At 40.3% G+C, this 15,903-nt stretch overlaps 1 protein-coding gene across 4 annotated transcripts in view; it reads right to left on the bottom strand.

Moving 5' to 3' along the window:
• CACNA2D3 (calcium voltage-gated channel auxiliary subunit alpha2delta 3) overlaps window positions 1-15,903 on the bottom strand; it is a 3,251,448-nt gene that overhangs the window by 1,964,704 nt on the left and 1,270,841 nt on the right. For all 4 annotated transcript variants that reach the window (XM_069643639.1, XM_069643642.1, XM_069643640.1 and 1 more), the window contains 2 exons: window positions 1,215-1,275; window positions 975-1,125 (listed from right to left, as the gene is read on the bottom strand). In XM_069643639.1, the coding sequence (XP_069499740.1) occupies window positions 975-1,125; window positions 1,215-1,275 (212 nt within the window). The remainder of the gene's footprint in view (window positions 1-974; window positions 1,126-1,214; window positions 1,276-15,903) is intronic.

The following is a 15,903-nucleotide window of genomic DNA, read 5'->3' as shown; positions in this document are numbered from 1 at the left end:
TAGAATGTTAGAATGTCTAGTGTCTTTCAGATTGCCATAATATATAGAGGAGGACTGCATGACTGAAAGTGGATGCTTTTGTGGACTAACAATAGTGAGATTCATATAGGCTGATACAATTATGTTGTGTTCAAGTACTTGTTTTGGAATAATACCGAACTGCAGTGAACTCTAGGGTAAGGCTGGAAATCGACTTGGTTGAAATTGTTTCTTTTGTTTTAATTAAATATCATTTTTTGACTACCTAACTGTACACTGTGGGGTGGGATTGAATAAGTGAAAGCCTTAGATTGGCATGTCACGTTTGCATGAGCCAATATCCAAATATAAAAATACTCAACAGAAGACAATGGAGTCAGTGGGTTATACTGTGATGAAAGTAGTCTTAAGAGTGGGATATGAGGTAAGCTATATTATGATATGTTCTAGTAGAGAGTTCGGAGAATTGAATCAAAGGGCACACAATAGCTCTTCCCCCATGTGCACTGAAGAAGTAACATGTACAGAGATTACTGGGAAACTGTTCCTTATAGAATTATCTCCCTTGCAGACCTTCAGTATTTGACATATTGTTTAGTTTTTGAAAAAAGAAAAGCAATCAACAACTACATTGTCATTGGCACATTGTCTACTGCCATAGCTAGCAATTTCAAACTTTGCCAAACCTTTCTCATGAACCTCTACAACAAGTTGGATTCACTAATCATATTCACAAACTAAAACTTTACAGATGTTCTGTCCTAATGAAGTCTAAACAGTAAATTATTTTCCATGCTTGTTTATGAAAATGCACTTGATGTGAAAGCTATTCCCACAGCATGTGGCTCCAAGTTAATGGAACAGGAATCCTGCGGGAGCATTATGGGTTCAGTGCCTGAGAATCGTCAGCATTGCAATGTGAAGAAGAACCTTTTAACATGTGATGAGATTCAGTATTTTTTCTGAGGATAAAAAGCATAATCAAGCATACTCACAGCAATTATGTTAAAAAAGTCATCATCCCCCAGCGTGTCGAGAATTGACGAAACAGTCTGTTTAGCGATTGTTAGTCGAAGTCCCTTCATGCTTCCGCTCACATCCACTAAAATCACCACATCCTTTGGAGAGGTTGCTGCCTGAATGTACCTACATCAAATAATAAAACAATATGCATATATGTTTTCAATTATTGAGCATTCAAAATGATTAAACGTGCAGAGTGACTTTTCAATTACCATTTCCGATTTCTGCAGTCAAATGCAATAACTCCATTCTCATCTGGTTCCCATTTGATACCTAAATAGAGTACATAATCAGTATGCATTGCATAGCAAGGTGACAAGTGTGGCAACAGAAAAGTGCATTCAATTCTTGGTCATACATCACACATTTTTCAATGGAATTATTTTCAGCTCCAATCATGTAGGATTCAGTGTTTTTCATGCATAGGACCGCATTGCGAGCTTGGTAGCATACAATGTTTTTGTTACCAAATTCTGTAACCACAGAGTGATTTCAACCACATGATACATAGTTACAGGTCGCTTTGTTAGAGACCTGTTGTTTTATCACAATTGTTAACATGGCATATGTAACACTGCATGGGTTATTGCTATTTTTGGGGTGGTGATTACCTCCACAAAAAAGCAGCCATAATTAAGAATTTTCAGAAACATATGTTTACACTTGTTGGAGTAGTCAAACTTGTATTTCCAAAGACTTCACATGTTACTTTCACTGCGAGACTCACTATAATACTATTAGGCTCTTACAGAAAAGTGACAAATAGACAATTAGTGCTCCAGACCATATACCAAATTGATGTAAGGTGGAACTTTATTTAAAAAAAAACTATGGATTCCCACAAAACAGCTTCCTTTCCCTTCTGCTCAGAGCGAGCAATCACAGATGCACATACACATAGTCATGATCACCCCCTAACCAAAAAAGGGTGGATAACCATGTAAATATCAAAAATATACACATTTTAATTACCATCAAAGAAATACATTCACATATAATAATATCTTCTGTTAAGCGGCTTCACTTCAACACTACAGCTAAGTCAATGCCTAGTCTGGGATGCTGAGGGAAACCCTTATTGATATATTTTTAGGTCCAGTTCATGTTCTCTGGATGACAACCCTTATACAACACCCCTCTCTTAGAATCCCCCTGTCCCCACTCAGCCAAGAAGTAGGTCTGTTTTGCAAATTAAAAGGTTTATTTGAAAATTAAACAATATATATCTATCACACTTTTATAATAAATTAATATTGGATATCACACTTAAAATATGACAGTGATCAAAAATGGATAATGTTCTACTGGTAAACTGATTTGGTTACTTATAAGTAGTATAGAGGATGAGGTAGCTGAAATGCTTTATGGTTTCAAGGAAATGCAAGGTGGAATAAATGCAGTACAGAAAATAAACTGATATGGTTTCACAGGAGATAATATGTTCACTTTTCCCCTGGTGGCAATTCACCCCCCCCCCCCTATATGCAATGCAAGGAGATGGAAGTAACACCCACAGTCTTCAGGAATACAATCAAATACAATACGGAATTCAGTTCCCCCCCCCAGCAAGCTTAGAGGAAACAGGTAGAAGTTTGAAACACAGGCCCAAAATGCTTTTAAATGTGATGGCAATGGATGGGAAAATGTGCTAACTGATTTTAATTCCCTCTAGAGATTCAGGGTGAGTGAGAGATGCTTGTTGGTACTAGTACAGGCTCACTTTAGCAATGCTCTATGAGTTATTACCAGGTTGCAAATGGATTTTAACAAAGGAAGGAATGGAGCTGATATTTTGACAAGTGGAGAAATTGAGCCAAATCGCAAATCGCGGTAAATTTCGTGAGTGCGTAAATCCCAATTGCGGTAAAAGGAGTAGGAGTCGGTTCTAGGCTTGTTGGAAAGCTTAGATTCTAAGCTTTCAGAGGAAAGTTAAATCTCGTTCCTAGGACAAACGGTTCCAGAGATACGGACGATTTAATAAAGGTAGATTTTCGGATTTAAAGTAAAACTCAAAATGACAGGTGACAGCTTGCAGCTGCAGAATCGACAGGTGACAGTTGTGCAGCTTTAAAAATGACAGATGACACGATTTCTAGGAGGCTGTTCTAATTAGGTTAAAATAGTTTGGATTAGATTATTTTAACTAAGAGATTGGGTTCTGCACAGTTCTGGCGGATACTCACTCCTAATTTTGAAATGAATGGGCCTCGTCACGGATCTGGTCAACACGTCCAGCGGCGGTTCTTTCTGCTCGGCGGGTCAATCAGGCACCGGTTCTGCTCACAGCGATCCGGATCTCTGGTTCTGCTCACAGCGGTCTGGGTCTGGTCTGCGGTTCCGGCAAAAGTTCTTGGCAAATAATTCAAACAGCTCGCCCGGCTGTTAAATAGTTTGGTTAGGTTTGCTGGATTCTGAAGGCCTGCTGAGAATACTTTTGCTTGCAGTGGGCCTTCTTGGTTCAAATTTCTGTAGTCTCTGTTTAGCTTGGAAGTCTAAGTGCTGGATCTCTGGATGTGAAGTCGTCGGTCAGCACGCTCCGCAGCAAATGGAATTGAATGTCCCTACCTGTCCCAGCAGTCTCTTTTTATGTGTTTTAAAAAGTGGGTGGAGAGGCTAGCATCACTAAGCCTGCCCCTCTCTTGATTTGATAGGTCAATAGATTCTTTGGTCCCTGGTTTGGGAAGGGATAGTGTGTCAGAGTGATGTCATTTTTATGACCTGCAGAAATGACACTCTCCTGGTCATTGTGCACACAAATCTATTCATGATCCAAATACATATTTCCCAGGTACACAGTTGTTTGACATCACATACATACATCATATATTACTAAAGATAGTCCCTGTCCCGACTCTGGTGTTTCTAGGAGCTTGTATTAAAAAATGGCAACTTATTTTCGATTTTAGTGGGTTTTGCAACATTGGTTTTTCATCAAAAAGTATACAAAGGTACATTTCCCTTCCACATATATCCCAGTAACTTTCCATGTCTCTAGCTTAAATACAGTGTCTACAATATTCATAATTAGCGGGCTTTTGCCCCAGAACATGGTACAAATCGGAGTTTGGAATCAAATCGTGAGGGCATTTTCCATACTAAGACTCTCAAAGTTGTACGTTCCTGTCATTTGGTTACAATAAGTTATCACTGTTTCTATAAAATATATATTTGTTGCAATTCAACTCCCCAAGTGTCTCCAGAAGTCTGGGTGGGTCAGTGATCACATGTCTCTCCTTGCTGGCAGAGGGCTGGTGACAGGAAACACTCAAAATTAACATACCACATTCAACTGAAAGGGGCTATTGTCTCTCTCCTCCAGGCTGAAGGGGAAACCCCCTCCCTCTCACTCAGAAGGGCCATGTGATATCCTGCCTCCTGTTTTGAGTCTCTGGGGTGTTAAGAGTTCTCAGCCTCTTGGCCTCTGGGAACAGCAGGTGGCTAAGATTTTCAATTAACCAACAAGCTTTGAAGTCCCTGCCCCTCTTGCAACTCCTAAATACAGTTTCCCTGTCAGAGTTTAGACCGCTAGCGCCGCCTTGGGGAATTTGTCAGTATTGCATCCATTTTTGGGATCTGTCTTGAATTACTGCATTTCAATAGAGTGGTCTTTTGCTTGATAGTATAGGACCCTTGCTTAACATTGTTTTGATGGCATCCTTACAGTAGAGTGGTGATGTGGAACCCCCCACTAGAAGGTTGTATCTTTGGAGTGGTCTTGTGCCAACTGCGCAGTTCTCCTGGATTCTGGCGCGAATGTGAGCGGCGACAGCTCATCCCCACATCCACCCAGTCTATTGATTTAGTTTGTTCTGGGATAGAACAATGGGCGGCGACAGCTCATCCCCACATCTACCCAGTCTAAGGATTCAACATGGGTCAAAACCCTTGACACTTCCCTTAAAAAGACTTCACATAATGTACCAAACACAATCTGAAACTTATCTCCATGTGTGTGTGTGTAATGTTTACCTGAAGCCAAGGTAAACACTTCAAAAACGTTCTTTTTACCTCACTATGGGATGTTCATATTAACCACCACTGGTGTTTATTGTTGCCCCTCCTAATTTGTACGGGCAAGAGACTGCATTTTACATTGAATAAAATATGTCAGTTTTTGTTATGGACCTTTCTAAAACGTGTATGTCTGTATTCATTCCATGTCTTACAAATGTCATTACGTTTTTGACAAAGTAAATTTACATGATCATTTACAACAGACAAGAAACACAGTTGCACACAGCATGTTTACATGTACTCATCTCTACAATTGGAAGCTCATCAGCATCAGAATATCCACAGAAGTGCTAGAAAACAAAACACTGCGGGGATCCAGCAAGTGGAATGTGGGTGGTGTTTTCAAACCCATGCAGAAAATCCTCAGTCTGTTGGGACTGCATTTACAACCCCTCAGGAGATATTACGTCTAACACATTGTGTCCGACTTTTCTGTGCCTCCAAATGTCACATATTATTTACAATGGCAACGGTGGTCATGATTGCTGAAGTCCACCGTCCACACTCTTGGCAAAGTCTGCATACAATATGTGCGATGAGTTGCTTGGAGATATTCGCTAATGTGCCATGGGTAGGTATGGATCAAAAAAAGCTGGTATGGGTTAGGGACTAAAGGAACCATTTCAAACGCCATGGGAAATATAGCTGCCCATGGGAATGAGGTACGTATATATGGAAGATATGAAGCACACTTGAAAAGGTATAAAGAAACAGATAGACACATGTAATTTAAAATCATAAAAACTGGTCAATTTACTAAATAGTTTTAGCAAAGTAAATCTTCAACATGTAGTGCTTACTTTGTGAATATTCATTGAAATATATTGTGCACGCCCAGCAAAGGGCTCGACGACAAACGTAGACTATATTGGCACATTTGTGCTTTAGGTCTGGGTTATGTGAGCAAGAAAGCCAGAGACCTAAGTGAAGATGTATCAGTCTCTATGCCTGCTCTTCTCATGCCCCAACCACTAAATGGTCCAATTTACAACCACTGCTTTTACAAGCCTGTTTTGTATATGCCACATTTGCCTGCTGATACATTTCGGAGCAGCATTCAGTTTTGTTACAGATGGTTTAGTTAGGACAATTAGATTATTATGACAGCGCAATTCAGCAATACCTAGCTGCAAGTTAAGTGGTAAGTTTGTGCCTTCGAATTTAAAAACATACCTAATAAAGCTGCCAGGCGTGGCTCGCATGACGTGTTCATCCTAATAGATGATATTGTTATTGTGGCTTACTTGACAAATCAAACAATGCCTTTTTGCACGGCTTCTGCTTTTTTGATTTTTTTTACAACTAACAGACCTATTGGTCTTTGCCCATTAAATCCTATTTAGAGTACTCATTATTGATTGCTGCATGTTGACAGTAAGTGTATACATATGATTGTGTAACTGTAGGGATATCTATCTTCTTCTGAGAAAGATTGAGTTGTCTGTATGCAACAGACATAGAACCTCATAGCCATCTGCTGGGTTATTCTCTAAAACTTAACTTAAACTTTCACCATCCATTCATATGTGTTATTGAAGTACAAGCAAAACAGGTTTGGGTCCAACATGCAACCTTGCTTCAGTAGTCTGATGTGTACAATATTGCCATTCCATGTGTGTGTCACTATTGAAAAGTTCTCTTTAATTCAGAATACATTTATTTTGACAAAGGCACCACTGAGCGCAAATGGATTTGAATGTTTCATTTACACATTGCCCTGCTCTTACAATGTATAACATGAGTTACAGACGCTGTTCTCTGTCATGTACCAGTTCCATGTGCATTTATCCTGTTTATTGTATTAGGTTGTGTAAGGGTGCAGAAGTAAGGCCCGGATACAATGGTAGCATATTTTTGGCAGAAACGTTATTTTTCAAGAAAGGGTTAGAAACATGCCTCTCTATCCCTAAAACTAAGAGGGGGTTCTCTACCTCAAGAAAAATAATGAAATTGGCAGGATGTCCAAACTCTTTTATTTGACCGTACCCATGGTTGGTTGATTCTAGCCTTCTGGATTGTGAGCTGACATTTCTAATTAAGTACATTACAACTATAAGTATTCACTTTGAATGGTGATGCTTACATTGTTTCTGAAAATAGGGAAGTATCCAACGTCTTTTCTTTGGAAAAGTAAGAAAATGAGATATGTGAGTGGGGTTGGTTGGGCGAGGATAAATCAATAAATGTGAATGTTATGGAACCAGTACTGTGAAGCTGCAAACCTGTCCAAAGTGGTATTCATGTCTTTAAACCACACAAGAAAGTAATCTAAAAAGGAGAACTCTCTCAAAGCTGAGAAATGCATTTTTGTAACAAATTAAGACAAAACTAAATTAAGAAAAAAACATGGTGGGATAAATTAGAAGGCAGTGACCCACTTGAAAGAAATGTGATGAAAAAACTCAATTGGCAACAACAGATGTAAATCCTGGAAATTGAGGAGCATGCAGAGTTGGAGTGGACCTTGTGAGAAGGGGTGGGCTTTGCTATGTGCCTTCATTTTTCTGCCCTACATATTATTATCCCAGCAATAGGGTGTTAAATAAAGAGACACAGGCACTCTGAACTATAAAAATAGGGGAAGCAGAAATTAGTACCTGACTAAAAAAAAGTACTGGGTAAATTACACTTGATGACATCACCAACTGCTGGCAATTCAATGGATTCTACACATTGTAGGGGTATACAATTCCCAGATACATCTGTCATTGGTTCCCTGAAATGTATGCCACACTCTGAATGTTGTGAGATAATGGTGGGAATGCCATGTTAATTGCAGGATTACCAAGCCATTGAGATGGAAGAGGTGTGATTAGGACTAGCAATGGCTGAAAAGAAGGACATAGGCAAAATACATCATGACCCAGCTGGTGAGGGACGTTCACGAGAAGAGATCACTAGACTGGGTCATTGCCGGTCAAGTGGCACAGCGAGTAGAGCGCTCGCTTTGACACCCGTGCAGAGCCTGCTAACGCAGGTTCGAATCCCGGCGGGGCCAAACTCAGCCTTTCATCCTTCCGAGGTCGATAAATGAGCAAGCAGCGCTCAGATACCTGAGGGTTTGTAGCGCTATATAAATGCCAAATTATTATTATTATTATTATTAAATTGAACAGGCGACCCATATTTATGAAGTGCAGAAACCTGTAGAGAATAAAAAATACAAATAAAAACCCCAAACCAGCCAACACCCCTGCTGCTGCTAAGGTGGCGGAGGTGAAGGATGCCCCCAATTTAGATATGGAGATGGGGGGAGCTAAAAATATACCTATACAGAACTTACCCAACCAAAGAACCAGAAAGCCCTCGGGCTAATCCTAGACAGGTAGTCAGGGAGGTAACCCCACAAATGGAACCCCTAACTCCCTGGACTACATAAGCCCCCGTGGAGGGCAACAAACCCATCCTGGCGTATGTGTGGACTCCCCAGCATAAGGGAGGGATCCAATCAAGTAGCTAGCAGCCCAGGAAACTTTCCTCCTAACTTTCCCCAGGAGGGCAGTAATCCTCCAAATGCCGGGTTGAGCTTCTTCCCCCGGTACCCGCAAAACCTCAACCCACAACACAACCCTCCTTTCTTTCCCCACTTTCCTGAGCCCAGAGAGCCCAATCCAGGAGAGGGAAGGCCAAGGGTGGAGGGTTACCAGAACTATCCCAACCCAGGGTATTATGGGAGAAGGGACAGTTACCCTTCCTGTGATCCACCTAGGATGGACCAGAGACCCCCATACCAGCCAAAGTAGGTGTCCCAACTGGAGTGCCAGGTCCAGACCTTGTCCCAGGATCTGGGTCGCATGTTGAGGGCTCAGCAGAACCCTCAGATGAGCATGGCGGCCCAGAACTCCTCAATCCAAGGGTCTGGTACTCCAGAGCAATGACAGGAAGCCCTGTCAATTCACTGGTTCCAAGCGAGGAGGCACAGGGGGAAGGGGTGTGTAAAGCCTTAGAGGAGGCTTCCTTCCCCACTTGTGAGAAGCCACTGGAAACCCAGGAACCGAAACCAAAATCTCTTGCCCCCGAAAGTCTGCAACCTAAGGAACAGAGGAGAAATAAAGGACCTAAAAGGAGTCCTTTTGTGGAGGAAGTTAGTGTCCTCCAATTTGAAGGAGAGGAGGACTCTGGGAAAAGGATATTCTCCTTCAGGGATGGGGGAACTCCTCCCAAAGAAAAATTAGTCCTGAGAGATCCTAATCAAGACTGGGTAAATGTGGGGACTGAGTTAGAACTGCCTAGCATTGAACCCTAGAATGATAAGCCAGAAAGCCACCTTGTCCAAACTTACTCTGTGAACTGCCTCCAAAAGCGGGGAGGGGTGGCCCAGAATCAAAACCAGGGGAGGTCAAAACTCCCCCAATATCCAACTTTCTTAAAGATCCCCAAGCTCTCATACAGAATCCTGCCCAAACTACCCCTGTGTCAGACGCAAGAATCAAGAAACTAACCCACCAACTGGCCCAAAATGCACATTATCTTTGCCCCCTTGAGGAGAAGGAGGGAAGAATTTATGCCCCGGTCCAGGTACAGGGACAATGTAAATTTTTGGCACTGTTGGACACTGAATCCCAAGCCACTCTTATGTCAAAAAGAGCCTTTGATCAGCTGAATTCAGGAAGAGGGGAGAGATACCAGATCCCTCTCACCCCTCTTCTTGGACAACTTCAGAACTACGATGGGAATTAAATTCCTGTCGAGGGGACTACGGATTTAGAAATTAAAATTGGGCGACACAAGGTGAAACACCCGGTCATAGTTGTGACTCCGGAGGGTACACCATGTTTACTGGGGAATGACATCCTGCATAGATTGTCTCCCCTAATAGACTGTGTAAACAAGGTCCTCTGGACCCAGATTAACCGACCAATAAAATTAAAACATAGTGTCAAACATGTTAGTTTAAATGGCACATGCCACATGGTTGAACAAAAAACAGGATCAGATTGAATTCTATGTTCAAAACAACCGAATCCCTGACGTAACAGTAATTGCAGTAGGACAACAAACTGGTGATGGGAATTCCTCTCTATTTCAGAAAATCAACCTACCTTCCAGTCTCAAGTGGCATTCCACACTAGAAGGAAATACTCTGAAATTCTATACCAATTAACAATCAGACAATCCTACTTCCATAGTCCAAAATGATGAGAATCCAGCTCAAAGTTTAGCTGACATTCAGAAAATTGGAGAACAGTTGTTCATCCCTATTCAGTTAAATGAGGGGAAGGACTCTGTTCTCTACCGAGTGTGCGTGAACATCGGTAAGAGCTTCATCAGCCAAGCCATGTTCTGAAAACTCCCAAAAGATCCAGCCATTCCCACCTTTAAATTGATTAACAAATGGGAAATGGACCTGGAAACTCCCAATTCCAAACATCTCCTGCCTAGTAGGAGTATGCTGAAAATGTTCATAGGCAACAAGAGCATACTACATAATTGTTGGGTCGTGCGGGATTTCCCTGCCACATTTTATTTAGGCAGTGAGATACTCAATCGCTTTGCATTAGTTTAGACCTGATAAACTTCAAAGCCGGGTCCCGATTAGTGAAAAAAAAATAAAATAAATAACAGACCCAACAGTCCAAAGTAGACTGAAACATATGTAGATCATGGGGATAACAATTGTAGTTGTTCCATGAATAAGAACTGATCACATACGTGTGAAGAAACAGTATTGACAATAACGGGATTGTTTATTGTTCTTTGTTTCATTTTTGTGCAATGATTTTTCTGTACATGCATCTTTGTTTACATATTTGAGACAGTGATGGTATGTGTGAAAGCATGAGAGAATAGAGACTGATGAGAAGAAATATATGATGTGAAATAGGTTGACATGTTTGTGAAAATTGTTTTTTATGTAAGTACAATTGGTTCTGCTTCCAAAAACTATAAAATGTCGCATCAATCGCTGACGGAAGAAGCAAACGGATTTCTTCACACGGGCAGAAAGAAAAATCCCATGTCCCCGACTTCTCCATGACTGAAAGTCAAGCCGAAGTCGGGGGGGCTTTGTGTGATATTTTTACCCATGCCGATGCGCCCCACTGCCCCCCCCTACCAATGGGGAAAGAAACAGCCATAAATGGATGCGCTAACACCTGTGCGCGAAAAAAATCTGCAAAACTGTGCATGGTTCACCATCACAAAAGGCTGCACACCCCTGCCACACACAGTCAAAGTTGGGGTAATAACAGAATTCACTGCAGGAGAATGACAGTGAGTGCTGTTACATATAACATGAAGCAAGGCCACAGAAGTGGGCTAAAAAAATGAAAATATCTTTCAAAATGCAGCTTACCCAACCAATTACAACCTTCAAAGTTCTGTTTTGGCACTAAATTCAGTCATTTTCCAAGTGAACCATTGACATTAAAAGTGCACTGAAATCACAGATTCTCCAGGTGGCTCAGAGAAACCCAGGCCTCACTGACTGACAGTAGATAAGAAATGTATTTCATGAAAAAGGCAAACCAGCAACAGTTTGTTTTCAGTTACACGAGAAAAATCAAGCTACAAGTGGCAACATATAACAATTTCAGCTGTGCAGAGAAAACTTCAAGCAAAGGCTGAATACTTATTTCCAGACTGCAGACAAATTCCAGCACTCAAGAACAGAAATGGTGCTGAGTAGATGTGTATGCTGCAAAGGAAACTCTGCTGTAAAGACTCAGTTTTAATGTGCTTTTTCCATGAAGAAATTGCAAAATTCACCTCTTTAAAAGCATGTTATTGTGAAGGGCTTAATTCCTTTAATTGTCAAAATCCACTATAAACTCTGTTCATTTTCTATCTTTTAAATGAAAGATTTTAGGTGAAACTTAAAGTAACCCAGTTTGGAGTTAACTGGTTAATTCTGATTGGACAGTGCCCAGCCTGAGAAAGAGGACACTTCATGTTGACACTCTGTTGCTACCAGGAAGGCTTAATTGATGCTGGAGGTTCTCGCATATTTAGAACAAATACCTTATTAGACATTCAGCCTTAACTTCTGGGGAGGGGCAGGAAACTTCCCTCTACACCCCACCCTGATCAAAGGGATTTAACAGCTGTTGTTTGTTGAAAGGAGAGAAAAAAAACTGCTCAAAGAAATCTGTTGTTTAAAATGCCTATTTGTGATTAAGTTATGAAAACCTTTAACTTTGCAACATGAAGGAGGACAAATCTAAAAATTGGTAGTTGTAAATCTAATGTTATGCTCTTTCTGTGGAGACGTTAGTGAACCCTGTACTACATAAGGGACCAAAGTTACAGGAAAAGAATAATAGTGGGAAAACTATTGATGCTGTAAATATGATATTGTATACCCATGTTCTAGGGGTAATCGCCCAGATATGTATTGAATTAGAAATTGTTAGGCCAAACCGTTATGAACAACAAAGACAGACACAGAACAACAAAGACAGCTCTCACAGAGATGGGAATTGGATGTAAGGATATATATATATATATATATATATATATATATAGTGTGTGTCCGATTTTATTCGTGGGCATAATTATAGAAATGTGCATTTGTGCAAAAGTTAAATTGTGGTTTAAATCAATGTGGGAGTTCCTAAATCACATCAAAAAGATGACAGCTCTTTTCTGACTTCCAACCAGAACATGGCAAGTGCCTTTGACCACTCATAGCTGTGGGGGTGTGGTTTGAAATTCTGACCCTACCATAAACTTTGTGATGTCACTTGGCATGATAAATATAGGAACTTCTCCACACATAGTCAGACAAATTCCTGACTACCTCCTGAATTCCGTGCAGCGCTTTTTTCCTGACTTCATCTTGTTGCAGAATTCTTCATCTTGCAGCTGATTCCAGACTCCTTTGCAAAACCCAGGCCTCAGTAATTACTCTACTCTTTTCAGCTAGGCCCAAATCCAACCATCCCAAACTTCAGGGAAATAATTCTGATCCAGTTTGACTTGCAACCATTAAGGCTTGCCCGCTGAAACTCGCCATCCCGCTAATCTACGTGTCCAATGACCAGAAGGGCCAATCCAATCTAATCCAGTCTGAGGTGCAGTCCAAATTGACCAGAACCACCCAGCTGACCATCCTGCCAGAGGTGCCCTGCTGCCAGTAGACCCGATCCAGGATGACCAGAACCCTGATGGTCCAATCTTAAATTACAGAGGACTGTAAGTATAAACAGTACTCATAGTAACCCATAGCATATTCAAAACCCTAACATTGTCAGAACCATTATTGCACTGTTTTTCTTATTTGTTTCACAAAATCATAAGCCAGTAATGATTTGGATTAAATGAAGTGATTCCCAGAACGGAAAACAGAGTATTACACGTGGAGAGTTACAATCGGCCGTGGGTAACTGTGGAGTTTCACGTGTGGTATTCTCTTTTTCAGTCATTAATATAGTTTAAATAACCAAATCTGTCATTTTAAAACCAAATTTCTACGTTTCTTTTCTAATTTTTTCAAAAACGCCTCTCACTAAAACGTACTTAACTTCTTCTTTTGTATAGCTAGAGATGTCAATTCAAATCTCTCTTAAACCTAAGACCCTTAGCTACATCCACAACAAAAAATCGCATTGCGGAACATTATATTTGACCCATTTTTATTAATAATCGCCTAGTGAAATTTTGCCATGAATTCACATTTTACGAAACTTTTACACGTGTCTTTTCCCATCCAAAGTGTTTCTTAACTTCCATTCCGATCAAAAGTGTATACTATTGTTTATCTTGTAGCTCATGTTTGTTAGGACCTGTTTAGTGTTGCTCTCTTAGGAATTTGTATCAATTTAATCATTTCTGCACACTTTTCATTGTTCACCAAGCCATTTCCAACTGTCAGTTTTTAAAAGTGTCCATGTTCCAAAAATGTTTTCTCTCTTGTTTGGGGAGGGAAGATAATATTCCAACACTGTATTCTGTTGTTCATTCCTGAATACCTGCTGCTCACTTACATCTGTGTAGAATTGCTCATGTGTGAATTAAGAACTTTGCAGGGGGAAATCTTAACCTAAGCGCTATCTGTTCACAAACCAACGCTGTCTTTTCCCTGTGTTTTGTCTTCTATGCTGCTCAAAAGTGAACTCAATTGCCTTACTTATTTTCTGATTTGTATTGTCACCACATTGGTGATTGCTGCCCCATATATATATCTTAAAATGTGTGTTTTATTTGAATTTTAAATAAATAAATATTTACCTTTACAAGCCAGCCTGATTCCTGGTCCACTGTGACCTAGGGGGTATTTTGAGACGGCTGTGATATGAGTGGTATATCACTCAGAATATTGAACCTATAGACATAATAAATAAGTATTTAATCTGTACTTTACATGATAGGCAAGACCCCGTTGTATTGCCTGATTGAAATCCTTAACAAAACGACACATAGTAGAACATGTACAGTAGACACGTCCAAAAGGCAGTTAAACAAAAGAAAATGATGGTATAACCAAACCCTTGAAATTTGCTGAAACAACCATTAGTTAAGGTGCAGTTAAGTTGTGCAAATCTAACACAACAAAACCTTTGAAATTCAGCAGATGTGGGAATTCATGGCCAGCTTCATTTGGCCAGTTTGCGCTGCAGAGCCCATGAGCATATTCATATTATAATTGAAGGGATTCACAATGACATACAGAACGTGTAGAGTAGGAGCCAAGTACTTCTACTGGAAGTCCCACCCCTATTCTGCCTATATGCTGGCAGCTGGAAATTGCGACATGTGCAATGCCAGTAACGGTACCTATACTGTGAAGAGTCCTCGAAATTAGGTATCCATTAAGAAAACTCTATAGGATGCATCACCCAAGGAATGACGGTCTTCTGAAGGAAGTTCTGGAAGAATTGTGAAGATGAATGAAAGAAGTAGCTGTCCACGAATTCACATAGCTGTCCACCTGACCTTAGAGATCCAATCACAATCTCATACCCCATAGAAAGTATACTTAGATGTTCTCTTCTCTTTAAGCCTATCGCAAACCTCCATAGGTTTTCTTATTTTGCCACATAGTATGAAGTCAGTGATGATGAATTTTTAGTATAAAGTTGTGTTTTTTTTTAATGCGATGCATTGAGAACTTTCGAGAGAGAATGCTGTGCGGTGTCCGTTGATGCCCGTCATATTCCCTGTTTTAGGCAATTGCAAATAAAACTGTTGCGTTTTTGCCAAACTTCCTGAGTCGGTCAGATTATTGATGTATGAGTAAGATCTGCAACCCCATCCATCTCAGACACTGTTACCTTGTCTTAATGGACCTTGCGGTTCAAATGGCATTATGGGGGACATAGCATTATTGGGGACATCAGTGGTAATACAAGTTCAGCTGGTCATGATTTCCCACGTCCGCTGATCTTCAAGGGTTTTGTTGCGTTAAATCTGCACAACTTAACTGCACCTTAACCAAGATTTGTTTCAGTGAATTTACACACATTTATATATATACATATTGTTATAGAACCTAGATTGAGCATTCCTTTATTTTGGACAGTTGCTCTATTTATGTTTGGGTGGCTACTGTTATTACATGCACACATTCTAAGAGTTTAGCATGATTTCCGCTCATCATACAACTACAGGCAAAATGGGTTATTGCTCTTATCTGTGCCTGTTTGACCTTTATGATTGGAATAATTGTTATTTTGTAGAGGTATTATGGTTCAGTCCGTAGTTTAGCCACTACTCATCCTTGTTCTCCTGTGAGGCAGTAATCATTTTGTCACAATGCCATTGTTAAAACAATGGACATTAAGAGAATGTTAGGGGCACTCGTAGCGTAAGAGGTGCTGATCAATATTGTCTTTAAATTAAACTTACTGTAAAAGATCAAGCACACATTGCAATATTATTTATTTTATATAGAAAAAAATATACAAAATAGAAAAGTGAACTGTTTATTGCATAGTTACAATTTGGGGA

Source organism: Ambystoma mexicanum, chromosome 2p, assembly GCF_040938575.1.
Source record: "Ambystoma mexicanum isolate Mex_15411 chromosome 2p, UKY_AmexF1_1, whole genome shotgun sequence".
Classification (NCBI taxonomy): Eukaryota; Metazoa; Chordata; class Amphibia; order Caudata; family Ambystomatidae; genus Ambystoma; species Ambystoma mexicanum.
This window is presented reverse-complemented; position numbering and strand designations above follow the sequence as displayed.